General features: G+C 40.6%; 1 protein-coding gene across 1 annotated transcript in view; it reads right to left on the bottom strand.

The window, feature by feature from the left end:
* Agbl1 (AGBL carboxypeptidase 1) overlaps positions 1-13,709 on the bottom strand; it is a 763,032-nt gene that overhangs the window by 743,668 nt on the left and 5,655 nt on the right. Inside the window, exons 2-5 of the mRNA XM_012948687.2 lie at positions 12,374-12,462; positions 10,528-10,674; positions 8,307-8,438; positions 4,913-5,006 (exon numbers count right to left, since the gene is read on the bottom strand). Coding sequence (XP_012804141.2) covers positions 4,913-5,006; positions 8,307-8,438; positions 10,528-10,674; positions 12,374-12,462 — 462 coding nt within the window. The remainder of the gene's footprint in view (positions 1-4,912; positions 5,007-8,306; positions 8,439-10,527; positions 10,675-12,373; positions 12,463-13,709) is intronic.

Below are 13,709 nucleotides of genomic sequence, written 5' to 3'. Positions count from 1 at the left end.
AAGACCCAGCTCCCCTCTAGCTGTTGGCTACTGCTTCTCTTCTCCTGACTGACTTCTCGCCCAGAGCACTGCAGCCCCTCATACCATACCATTCGTGGCAGACGTGGCTGACATGTCAGAACACCACATGTAGAGCCAGCTTACAATCAGGATAAAACAGGATGCTGACTATGAAGTGATTGGCACAGTACCTGTACAATAGACAGTCTATTTTATTGATCACAGGATATATTCAAAAGATATACATACATACATACATACATACATACATACATACATACATACATACATATATACATACATACATACATATACATATTCTTTGAGTTTCATTGTGTAACATGGTGCTCAGGGTTAAGAGAAGTCCTTGAACCCTAAACTCTAGGTTTATGCCTAATTTTAATCCAAGAATTGAATAAAATACAGCTGAGAAGAATAATCATTAAATTAGTTTATTTATTGAGAAAAGTACAGAGCCAAAGGAAGGCTGGACATTCAGAAGAAGTCAGGTAACTCAGAGCAGTTGTTCTCCTTGCAAACATATTTAGAACTTTATGGTGATGGGCCCTGTCTTCTGGATCAGCTCACTTTGGGGACAGCTGATTGGTTTGTGCTAGGGGCTGTCTCGGGAAGATGCTAGCCATGACACTAAATCCTGGGGGCTAAACTATGACCAACCACAATGTTAGGGCTAGATTTAAATTCTAGGAGAGGCCTCCCTCCAAGGAGGGGCCCAGGTTATTTGTGGGAAAAAAGATCTAGATAAGAGCTAAGAAGTTATATCATGTTTGTTTTCTAGCAAGTGCAGACTTTCATGGTGTTCTACTTTCCTAGGCCAAGTAATCCTAACTTCCTACCTCTCATTTTGTGTTTCCCATCATTTAAACATGAAGGTAGGCCCCACAGAGAACAAGGGAAATATGGCTTGATTTCTATCTTTAAGTAGGAGGGAATTAAAGAGATAAGACACACAGACAGTGCAGTACAGAGTTAAGTCTAGCATATGTGAAAGGAAAGAATGAACAACATCTTCACATGGTATTGTGGAGAAGTTTCCCTATCTCTCCTGTGATGGAGCAGATCTGAAGATTGGGTAAGTGTTCTGCCATTTGATAAAGCAGTAACATCATTCCTGTGGCAAGATACAGTCAGGGACAGCTGAATGAGGAGAGCCATGAGAGGAGAGGTATGGTGGTTTGATTCAGGTATCCCCCATAAACTTAGGTGTTAGTGCAACAAGGAATGAGGGATATGACTGGAAAGGTAAACTAAGGCACATGATCTGACTTTATGAAGACTTCCTAGAGGGTTGCAGTATACTTCCAAGTCCGACCACAGCTGTTCAGATTAGAGTGGTAGGCACAAGAAACAAATGGAAGGAAACAGGCATAAGCCAAAACAAGTGCCCAGTAGTAAAAGTGGGTATCATGGGCAACTGGCAAGTTAAGGAAACCTGAAATGGCTGCATAACCAAGAGCTTAAGGCTGGCACAGGGCCAAAGGAGGTTCATAACCTTGTTCCACATGACCCTTGTCATGAGTAGAGTCGGAGCTTCTGTCATAAATCTAACCCTGAGCTGTATCTGGAGATTGTCGGACAGCTGCACATCTAATTTTAGGTTCACACTGGGCAAGTAGAGCAAGTTTTATCTCCACAGGGGGGAAGAGGTCATCATGGCACCCTACTGGTCATCGACCCCCCCACCCACCCACCCACACAAAAGTATCCTGGAATAACTCTCCCATAACTTTCAAGTGTTTGGAAGACAATATTCTGTAGGTACATTCATGCCCCCTTCCTGGAAGACTCCACCCAAAGCCACAGACAGGTTGACACCCAAGAGTAACTGAGCAGAATTCATTTGGGCTCATTCTACTTATGTTTTGGGGCAGTAGAGCTAATGGGATTTGTCTGATTCCTGTATCTCTTAAAATAATAATTCAGTGTTGTCTGTATTAATAATGACTGACAATATACCAATGTGTCAAATATTACAAAATCTTTTATCAATTTTAATGTACACAACAAGCCTAAGAGGTAGGATTTGATATTCACATCTTGAGGACCGTCAAAGTTCAGACGAGAACAGTTAAATGACTCATCACAGAATCAGCTAAGGCTACTAGGAGGGCTTTTTGATTTCAGTGCCTTTGTTTCTTATCTCCTTATAGAGAAGCAGGGATGAGACAGAGAACAAAATAGCTTTGGGAACAAATTCAAAATCAAAGGGAATAGACATTTAGCCTTTGAGAGGAAATGGTCATTCAGTTAAGGAGAAACATTCCCTGTCATTGAGCAAATTGTTCCATGAGTTTAAACCATTTAGACTGTAAAAGAAATTTAAGCAAACTTTAACTGCTTATGATTGTCTTACATATGGTGGTTTTAGAAATAAAATGCTGGAAATAGATTGTATAAGTTACTCCAATGGTGCTTAAAAGGCTGAGGCTCATGTATCAAACAGCATTTAAATCCCAACTTTTTCACTTAAATTCACAGCATGTTACTTAACTTCTTTCAGACTTGTTTTTTTTTTTTTTTCTATAAGTTTAAGGACAGTAAGAGCACCTGCCTTGAATAATAGGAGGGGTGCAAGTAAGATAATGCATGCCAAGTGCCAAGCACAGTGCTGGGCACCTCATAAACATCATGACAATGACAGTAATGGCATTAGCTGGTGAAATGGCCTTCCCTCTATGCAGTGTATTTAATTCAGCATTTCGCTAAACAAGGAGAACCATATTGCACAAAATTTACAAGACTGATGCGACTTGAAGAAATGACAGACGTGGTGATTGAGAAAATATCTTATTCTTGTTGGAAGTACTCCTCCCTTCTTATTCTGTTATCCCTGTTATCCCTTAAGCTGTTATCCCCGGTGTTATTTTCCCATTCTCCATTAGCACTTTGGTAGGCTCGGTGCCTAAATTAGACTCTTACAGTAGGAAAGGAAAGGAACAGAAATGACAACTAGTGGGCACCCCTAATAAAGGAGTACCTGTACTTTGTTACTTTGCTACCCCTTACCACCCTGCATCTGGGCCTGAATACAGAAGACAACACAAGCTACCAGGACTGGAAAATATAGAGCTCTACTGCTTGATACCAAAGATTGCCCAGGGAAATCTTCCAGACACAAACAACTTGGTACCAAAGTGACAAAGGTGAGATGACTGAGTTAGACGCACAAGTGAATGGGCCCAGTGACCACCACATGGATTCTCACACAGTGTGTAAGAAGTCAGATATCCCTGACCTTCTTAACACCATATTAGAAGAGACCTTGCGATTAAGACATAAAGATAAAGCTGGTGACCAAAAGGCATGTTGAGACTGTAAGAAGGCCAGTACACCATGGCACAAATGAGACTTGTGCATCATCCCAATGGGCACAGATGCTGGAAGGCAAACTGCTCCTGCACAGATACTCTTGCTTCTGAGAATGTAGAGCACATGTGGAGAAGAGGGTCCGAGGGAGGAAAGCTGACTTAGATTCCTGATAGGACACTGATTTACATTTTTTTTTGTCATCTTACATAATGGAAGTTTAAACCAAAATAAAGTACAGCTGCCAAAAGGGGACATTATTGTTATCTTGTTTGTGACTTTGTCATTTTGTACCTACTACACAAGCGTTCCTTGGTAGAGCTTAGTTGACTCATATTTTCCAATTAGTTAATTTTCCAGTCCATAGGAGAAATTTTCAAAATGAAATATAAGGAATGCTAGCCACTTACAATAGGTGGTATCTTAAAAAAATAAGTAGATCCCTGGCCAAAAATCAGCTTTTGGGTAGAGTATACATCATAATCATCTTATGTATTCCCCAAATCCAAAATTTGTATATTTCCAATTTTACAAAAGACTCCGTGAAGTCTTCTAGTAAAGAAATTGGTCTCACTTTGCTTAACCCAAGACTTCTAAATTTATTTAAAGAAACCATTTTTTTTCCTTCTCTTCTTCCACCCTACCCTCTTTTGGGGTTGATGTGTAATGTATTTCACTGCAGGAAATTCTGGTGTGGAGAATTGAAGGTAAGAATGGATGATAATGGCATAAACCGTAGTGACCTAAAAGAAAAAATAATCAGGTGGAACATGAGCCTAAGATTGATGCTAGGATGCAGAAAATATCATGGCTGGGCATGGAAATGCTACTTGCCAAATGACCCCATAGATCTTGGAAATTGGCTGAAATTCTTCTAATATTCTTTCAAGGTCCTCACTGAATCAAACCCATAAATGATGGATCTTAATGCTTCCAAATATCTCTAAAGCCTTTCTGCGAAACCACCTCCCTTTTTAACTTGATGATTCACTCCACTCTAGGAAGCAGAGGCAGAGAATAGGCTGAATGTCATTCTCCAGTCATAAAAGCACATTGCAAGACCACCAGGTAACCAAGAAAGGCTATTATAAGGCTCAGAACTCATATCAGAAGTTTGCCTGGCTGATTTTTTTTTTTTTTTTTTGGAGACCCTGTCATTTCTAGATTCCTTTGAGAATTTTACTAATTTATCACTGTAGATGAAAAAAAAAAAAAGAATCTACTGAAAGCACTAGACCAAGAAAATAAAATAAAATGAGGTTTTTGAGTCTGAAAGATATGGATCCAAATCTCAGTTTCACCATCTTCCATCACTATGACTTCAGATAAGCTCTCTCCACATGTTAGCTTTATCATCTGCAATAAAGATAGTTACATAGTTGTTTAAGGTAATTGTGAAGATGAAAGGTCAGGAAGCACTCATGGGAGGGTAGAAGTGCAAACTGTGACAGGTGATAGTCACTGGACATCTACTGGGGGAAAGTCATCACTGCAGCAGACTGGAAGATTCTAGAAGACAGAAGTGGGCAATCTCCATTTCCCTGTCCATCCCAGTGGGCAAAGGCACCGTGACCATGCTCTGTACCTGATCGTTTGGGTGTTCTTTCGAGTATAGGGAGAAATGACCTTGAAAAGCAGTTCCATGGCTCCATTAATTCCCAGCATGGCTCCAGTGGTTACTGAGAAAGACAGAAGCACATAGTTTCTGTCACAATAGTTGGGTTAATACCACTTGAATTGACTCATTTCAACTTTAAGAAGATACTTATATGTCAATTAAAAATAAAATAACACTTGGATCTCCCAAGACCTGACCAAAATGCCATTGGAAGAACTGGTTCCTCTTGCTCAGAGGTTTTTTTCCTTTATATTCGATTGCATAGTTATAAAAATATAATAATAGGTCTAAATGATTAAAAGGAAATCAAAAAAGTATCAGATAGATAAAATCAATGTATATCACCATCATCTCCAACATACTCCATACCCCACTCCCTCCAAATTACTTTGGGAAGAGCTCCGATAAAAGAAAAGGAATCCACAGGATACAAAAATTATCTGTTCTACTAGGGCACACCACTCTCAGTAGGAGAAAGAAGTGACTATTCTGTTCTTCTTCTTCACCGGTGCTTCTGAGAAGGAAAGCCTAGGACTGTGCCAAGCTTTGGGCTAAACTTGTGCTTGGAAAAGAGAGTAGAAACAGGGGTTCTTAAAGAAGCAAAAGGATAGAAAAACAAAGGTTCCTTAAACTGGTTTGCCCCAGGGCTCAGGAGAGAAAACCAAATGCAAATCTGTAGGCTAAAACACAGCTCAGCTCAGTACAGTCAACCAAATAAGACACCAGAGCTGATATTTCACAGGGTACATGTTACTGGGACATCCTCTGTGGCCACAGCCCTCCTGGGGTGGCAGAGATCAAGACTGCCACTGCTCAGATCAGTTGCATAGATTCAGCATTCCAGTTCTATACACCAAGCTTCCACTCTTGTGGCTTTCTGAACTGAGAAAATATATTGTAGCAAATTTTTGACAGATAATTCAACAAAATTGTGGCATTAAATATAATTAAGGCAAGGACACTTTCAAGTCCCCTGACTCCTATATGCTAAGCAGTAGATCACAATTCACCAAAGAAACTGAAATTCACAGGCTTCTTGAACTCTGCTCTCCCCCAACCAGTAAAGTCAATATGTAGAGAGCAGCACTCTAATTTTTATATATATATATATTTACACGAGATGCAGTAGATAGTTCACCTAATGAAAGTGGGCTTAGCATATAACTTAACTGACCACCTCCTCACACCAACAAGCAAATCCTGGGATTTCTCAGGGATGCATCTTAAGGTGTTTTGCCAAATAACTCTAATCATTACATATATACTAAGGAAGGCAAATCACTCAGCCTAATCACTCTGGGAAGCCATGAGATTCAACAAATCTCCCCTTTTTCTTTTTTGAAGATGGGTTTGTGCAGATTCATTCAGCCTCTCCCAAATGTTCTCTGATTCCCTGGTCAGAATATATGAAATAAGTAAGAACAGGCTCAAGAATCTTCTCATTCTTCTCTAGAGATAATCTCCCTTTGTGAGTCTTCCATGCTTATTAATAGAATGTGCCAATGAAAGTTAGAATATCGAGCTCAGCATGGTGCTGCATGCCTATAGTCTTGGCACATGATAAGCAGAGGAAGGAAGATCAGGATTTCCAGATAGCTTGGCTACTTAGTGAGTTTGAGGCTAGTCTGGGCTACATGTGGCCCTGACTCAAAATAAAATCTTATTTCTTAGAGATATTGATTTTCATAGTTCTTAGAATAGCTAGAAATAAATAATCATTTAATTTCCCCTTTATGTATGCTATGCATATGATTCCAAAAGACAGGGGGAAAGAGTATAGCGAGAAAGGGTGACTCACACGTGGAATAGCAGCTGTTTGACAATCTTACTCATAAACATGATCTTACTTATTTCATCTGTGTGAACTTTTTTGTGAGTTGAACTGTATTCCCTAAAATTCACATGTTGAAAATGTAATCTTTATAGCCTTATGAACTAAAGTTAAAATAAGGTCATTACAGTGGACCATAATCTAGTATTACTTGTATCCCACAAAGAAAAGAAAATTCAAGGATATATCATAACAGACAAAAGGGGAAGACAGCCATCTTCCTAAGACTAAGGAGAGAGAACCGAAAAGAAACCAACCTGTGCCCATATCTCAAGCTCAGACCTCTAGCATTTAGCAGTATGAGACTATGAATTCCTATTTTTTTATCCATGCAGAACCCTATCAGGTTAATAGTTATATTCATTGTCTTGCAGAGGAAAAAAAAATCAAGGTTAAGTAGGTTAAGTACTCATGTTCCATGACTCATAAGAAATAGCATCAGGCTCAAACTCAGGTCTGTCTGGCTCTGTGCCCACATTTTTCCCCCTACAATATATATATTACATTTAAATAATTGTCACTTTCATTCCCCAGGAAGAGAGCTCAGGAAGGAGAAATGAAAGTCTGTGCTCATTACATGTGAGATAGGAGGTATAGAATCTAATCTATTAATAAAAAATGTCTCCATGTATAGTAGAATTAGAGTTTTAAATTCAGCCCCCATGACTTTTTAATCTATATAAATTCAAGCAATTACTTTACTTTTATAAGCTGCCAGGTTTTGTTTTTTGTTTTTTTTTTTTCTGAACTATAACACTATATAGATCTAAACACAGAATTGTCATGACTAATCCCTATCAGTAGATGTCAAATAAAAGCCAGGCCACATTTTCTATGTCCTCATGGGCTCTATTGGAAAGGATAATAAGATTTAAAGCAAAAATGGTAAGGGATGTTCTAATCACAAGTAGCTTCAGGAAGCCAGTAAAGAATGTTATTGACACCTGCACACATAACATTGTCTTCAACATGAAAGGCTTAGAGTACATCTGTGTTTCTCCTGCCTCATGACTTCTTCACCTGGTAGTACCAAAAGAGAATCTGGGCCTGGAGAGGTATCTCAGCAGTTTAAAGTATTTGTTTGAAAAGCCTGACAGCCTAGGTTAAATTCCCCAGTACCTACATAAAGCCAGATGCATAAAGGGGCACATGTGTCTAGAGTCCATTTGCAGCGGCAGAAGGCCCTGGCATACTTATATTCCCTCACTCTCTGTCTCCCCCCACCCTCAACTCTTAAATAGATAAAAATATTTTATAAAATAAAGAAAACTGAAGTGTTGTGTGATTCACAAGAAAAACAAGTGCCAAAGTCAACCCCTAGACACTAGCTCCACAGTTCTACCTGCCTGGGAAGGGGATAAATAGATAACGCCTTACCTCCACAGTTTCTCAGTTGTCAGGCTCCCTTCTTTGTATGGCTGGACCAATGACTCCTCCACCCAAACTCATCCCAACCCAGTCTCCACACAGTTTCAGGTGTTCCAGTCCAGGTCTGGAAGCCATCCCAGATGGCCATATATATTCACTTACCGCTAGAGGCAAACACACGCAGAACCCAGAGACAGTGAAGGAGGTTCTGGCTGTGGGTCAGGTTTTTCCTGGCAAGAATCAGTGTCACATCGAGTGCTTCCAACTCCAGTGCCTTCTGTCCAAACTTCTTGTCTGGGAACACAAACCCATCTATTTTAGTTGTTTCACATGCATTCTGAAGGCTTCACAATGTGCAGAAGAGAGAAGGGAAAATGGTGGAGGAAGGGGGATAATCACAATCATAATCAAAGATACTTTTTGACTTGATTAAAACTACTCAAAACATTTGGAACCAAATAAATCAGAGATGAGTTTGTACATAGATATTTACATGAAGGTTTGTGAGTTGTATAACTTCATGACCTTTTCCTAAAGATGCTATTGGTTATCCTCAAATATGAACTCCAATTATGTTAGGTATCAGGTTTTGTTTTTTTTTTTTTTTAAGAACTTCTACAGTTAAGAATACATGAGTAACACAGCATTCAAAATATAACACAGAAACTTTGATTAGATACTGCTTTGGAAATGCAAAAATACTACCTTGGTCTGTCTCTCATCTCTCATCCTCCTATGAAACCCATATTGTTTGTCAGGTACCTGGCCCTACATGACACCATATGTCACTTAATCTTCATTGCAGCACGAGAGTTAAATTATGTACCTCCATTTTATATGTAAAGGCACAATGATTCAGAAAACATAACTGACTTGCCCAAGGCCACTCAGACAGACCTGAAAACCAGATCTGACTTCCCAGCTTTTACTGTTTATTATAGGAGTATATATCAGGTCTCTACTGTCTTTTCCTAGAGTCCACTTGGCTCTCTCCACTTTGCTGACTTTCTCCTGTTCTTCAAATTTCATCTCAAATGTCACCTCGCCCTGATCATGTCATCTTAGAGTAGCATCACTCCTGTTCCTTGAGGCATTCATCACAGTCTGCTATCATCTGGTTAATTATTTGCTGACTGGCTGGCCTGCTCCACTTGGAATGGAAGCTCTGTGTGAGCAGGTTCCTTTACTAACATGGCCACTGAAAGGCTTGCAGTGTGTAGAACAGCTTCTGCCTCGAGACAAAAGCACATATTTGCTGAATAATCACTAAATGAATTGTATTTGTTTTGTCAGGGACATGCATGGGCAAGCTGATATCTACTTCTCAGACTAACTACGGAATGTTGAATGGACTAAAAGCAGAGTCCTAAACTTTGAACAAGTGGCTGAGGCTCCCAGCTGCAGCTGCTAACCAGTGAATGTCAAAGGTCCACCTTTCAAATGGCCTGAGATTCTCAAGTATAACCTTTATATGATGCAATACACAATGAGAGCTTAAATGCCATGAGCAATTTTCAATGTTTGCATGAACTCTGAATGTGTAAGTTATTAAACTGCTTCAAGAAGTTCAAGAAAACATCTCAGGATCCTCCATGGAGAAAGAGAAATGACCATGGACCAAATGTAGAAAGACCTCTAGGTCCCTGTTCCCTTAACTAGGAACCTCTGTTTCTATATGAGTAATTATACTAGGTTGAATAGTGATCCCTCAAATTCATGACCACCCAGAACCTCAAGATTTTATGATATTTGGAAATAGCTTCTTTGCAGATTCAATTAGCTTATTTGGAGAAGAGAAGACATGCAGAAAGAATATCCTGTGAATGTGATGACAGAGACGGAAGTGAAGCATGTATAAGCCAAAAAATCTAAAGACTCTGGCAGCCACCAGAAGCTAACAGGGAAATAGGAAAGAGTCTCTCTTACCCTTGGTGCCGCCAAAAGAAATCCACTCCACTCCTACTTGGTTAGGGACATGTGTACTCTAGAATTATGAGAGACTACCTTTCTGTTGTATTACACCACACTGTTTATATGGACTCATCAACAGCCAAACACATATGTGGTAATTTGCTATAGTAATGTTAAAAGGACAGCACACAAGCTGGGCATGCTGGTAATCCCAGCAAACATGAAACGGAAGAGAAGAGTCACACCAAGGTTGAGTAAGCTTGGGTAACATAGTGAGTTTCAGGCCAGTCTTAGAAACATAGTAAGACTGTTTCAAAATCACCAAAAATAAAGTTATCACCACTATAAAGTGATTCTGCCACTACCACCAAGGCACCCAATACCTCCCTACTGTCCCGCTCCCCACAAGAGCTTCCCAAATTGATCTCACAATAACAACTCTAGAAATCACTGGGCCTTAGAATGTGGGTACCTCTTAGGCCAACTTTGGCCAGAAGCCTGAAGAGAGGCAGAAGGATGTCATAGTCAGGAGAAGCTGTTCTTGCTGTGTCCACCAACGTCTGCAGAAGGGCTTCACTGCCACCCTTGCTGATCATGTAGTGAATCCTCCGGTCTGTGCCTGGGGAGATATGTAATACATAATACATCCTTGTTTTCCTTAAAGTAGACCTCAGATCTAACAGCTAAAGACAGAGCAAAGGTTGATACATTTCACCAAAATAACCACACCTGGAGAATTCTTAAAGTGACCTGTGTTCAAGTTATGCTATCAGGTGAGGGAGAGGGATGTGGGAAATATAGAATATTTCAGAGTTTAGGTATAGTCACCTGCAGCAATTTTAATGAAGAGAGCTGATAATCTGGATCTCAAGAGGCTGTTGAGTCTTCACTCATGTGTATACATATGTGTACATGAATATTAAGACATATAAGTTTATATGTCATCATATTGGAAACACCCTTCTACTATAGGCTTAAATCACTAATAATAGGAATTGGGGTGATGGAATATATAGAATATTTTATTGAAGGTATGTATAATAATTTTCTAATTCTGGACTTTAGTAACTGATAACAGGAAAACATAGAAGTCATTGAAGTGGTTCCTTATGAAACAAATAACCAGTCATCCTGTGTCAGGGCTTTTGAGAGAATCAAGGTAGCTTTGTTCAAAGACTTCCCCCACCTTGCCCAAGGACAAGCTCAAAAGCAGTGATTATATTCTGTCTTGTAAATGTTCCTAACTACAGTGGCCAATGAGGTGTCACAATATCAAAGAAGATCCTTTGACTTTTTATCCAAGTTACAAGATAATCATCTACAAAAAAAATGAGGAAAAGCAAAGGGAGTAGAGAAAGAAGGAGGGAGGTATCCACCTATATCCAAGAGTAGTGGAGCACATTTGTAATTCCATCACTTGGAAAGCTGAAGCAAGAGGGTGTTTATCTAAGTTCAGTTCGTTCCAGGCTGTAAAGTGAAGAAGCCCTGCCAAAAACCACTATCTGTATCTGAGAAAGAACTCCAAGGTTTCATTCTTAGTGTTTTCAAGCACTCTGGCCAAACTGAACACAATGTTATCCCACAAGACAAGTGATAAGCTACAGATGGAAACTCACTTAAGAAAACTACAGGGCAGTGGCCCTAATACTGAGGGCATCAGCTAGTGAAAAACAAACAAACAAAAAAAAAAAAATACAGTATAATTGGATTCTTGAAATTCAAGTTTTGCCATGCCATTAATTCTTTTTTTTTTTTAATTTTTATTTATTTATTTGAGAGTGACAGACACAGAGAGAAAGACAGATAGAGGGAGAGAGAGAGAATGGGCCCGCCAGGGCTTCCAGCCATTGCAGACGAACTCCAGACGCGTGCGCCCCCTTGTGCATCTGGCTAACGTGGGACCTGGGGAACCGAGCCTCGAACCGGGGTCCTTAGGCTTCACAGGCAAGCGCTTAACCGCTAAGCCATCTCTCCAGCCCCATTAATTCTTGATATTGGTAATACTATTGGGTTTAGTTAACTCAGTTGATTTTAAGTTAATCCTGTTCTCTCGTTTCCAAAAAACATTTTATCAAACTTTGAAGTTCATCTCCTGAGCCATGTTTCTTCCTCCATATGACACACGTATGGTATCTGGCAAAACCTGACTCCCTGAGTGAACCACAGAGGCAGGAGGTGCAGAATGAAGAGCTGAAAGCAGTCTGAGAGAGGCAACCTTTCCAGACTCAGCCACACACAGCATCAAATTGCCTCCCAAGTGACATACCCCAGCCAGCAGCACTCCACCATACGATTCGATGTCAGTACAGTCTACTCACCAACAGAAAGCAGATCTCCAAGGACCTGAAGTATGGACAGGATGGATGCTTTGTCAGAGGAACTCTGCAATGACAACACAAGCAGACATCTTGATGAGGAACGCAAGAGGAATGAGGTGGCCTGCTAAGAGATGCATAGGGAACAAGCAGGGATTGCTTTGTTCCATGGAGAAATACTCCATATGGTAAAATGATGGACAATGAAGGTCTTCTTAAGTTTCAATGACTGGACTCACTGAAATAGGGTCTTCTGGGGATATGCCTTCAGATCTAGTCTTCAGGATGTCTCTTTGGGAACCTGCTTTATGGTAAGCATCCACAAAGTACACAGAGAAAAAAAAAAACATTGATAATTGACACACTAAGGGGCTTTGTGAACCAAGGTAACATAGACTTTATGTATGTCAGTAGCCTTGGATTGCTTTGAATGGAAGGCACTGGGAGAAACAGAAACATCAGATTTTTCTGTTGAAAATAATGTCTTGGCCTGAACCCAGCTCCAGCGAACACAGCAGCGGCCCGGGACCCGGCTACGCCAACTTGGGCTGACAGCGGGACCCAAGCAGGAGCAGAGTTCGGCAGCAACTTCAGCGGCTCCAGCACCCGTACCAGCGGCCCCAGCAGCAGCGGACCCAGGAGCGGCAGCGGCAGCAGATCCCGCAGCAGCGGCTTCGGGGGGAGCAGCGGCGGTGGACACGGCAGCGGCAGCTTCAGCAGCGGTGGTGGCTCCGGTGGTGGCAGTTACGGCAGCAGCAGAGGCAGCAGCAGCGGCTCGGTTTGCCCCGTAGGAAAAGCAAGTGCCCAGCTCCAGAAATCAGAACAGCAGCCCGACGACCCAGGCAGCAACTTGACTGAGACCAAAATCACCCAAGGTAACTGGGATTGCACCAGGGAAGGGTCTCACTTGGTCACAAGCTGACTTGGATCCCTCAACAGACCAGAAATCTAAACCTCTTTGTTGATAGAGGATCTGGTCATTATAATAACTACTCTTGCATACATACTCGGGGCTGTTTTTGATTGAATGTGTACAGTGTTTAGTTAAATTGTAGAATCTACCTGTATTTTATTCCACTCAGCCTGCTTGAATACTCCTATAGCAGGGAAACTCAACCCCTAAGAACATCTTTGTAGATACTCTGAGAGTCTTAAGAGTCATACCTAATACCTTAAGGCCCTACCCTGAAAATATATTACATCAAATCAATTGATACAGCTAAGAATACACAGCTAGCTAGAAAATCCAAGCATTAACTTAATCCAAGATGCAAAAATATATACATTATAACACAAGAAACACTAAAAAGCAAGACGATATAAATCCACCTAAAAGTAT

This window comes from Jaculus jaculus, chromosome 3 (assembly GCF_020740685.1).
Source record: "Jaculus jaculus isolate mJacJac1 chromosome 3, mJacJac1.mat.Y.cur, whole genome shotgun sequence".
NCBI lineage: Eukaryota > Metazoa > Chordata > Mammalia > Rodentia > Dipodidae > Jaculus > Jaculus jaculus.
The sequence above is the reverse complement of the archived record's forward strand: the minus strand, read 5'-3'. Positions and strand labels throughout refer to the sequence as shown.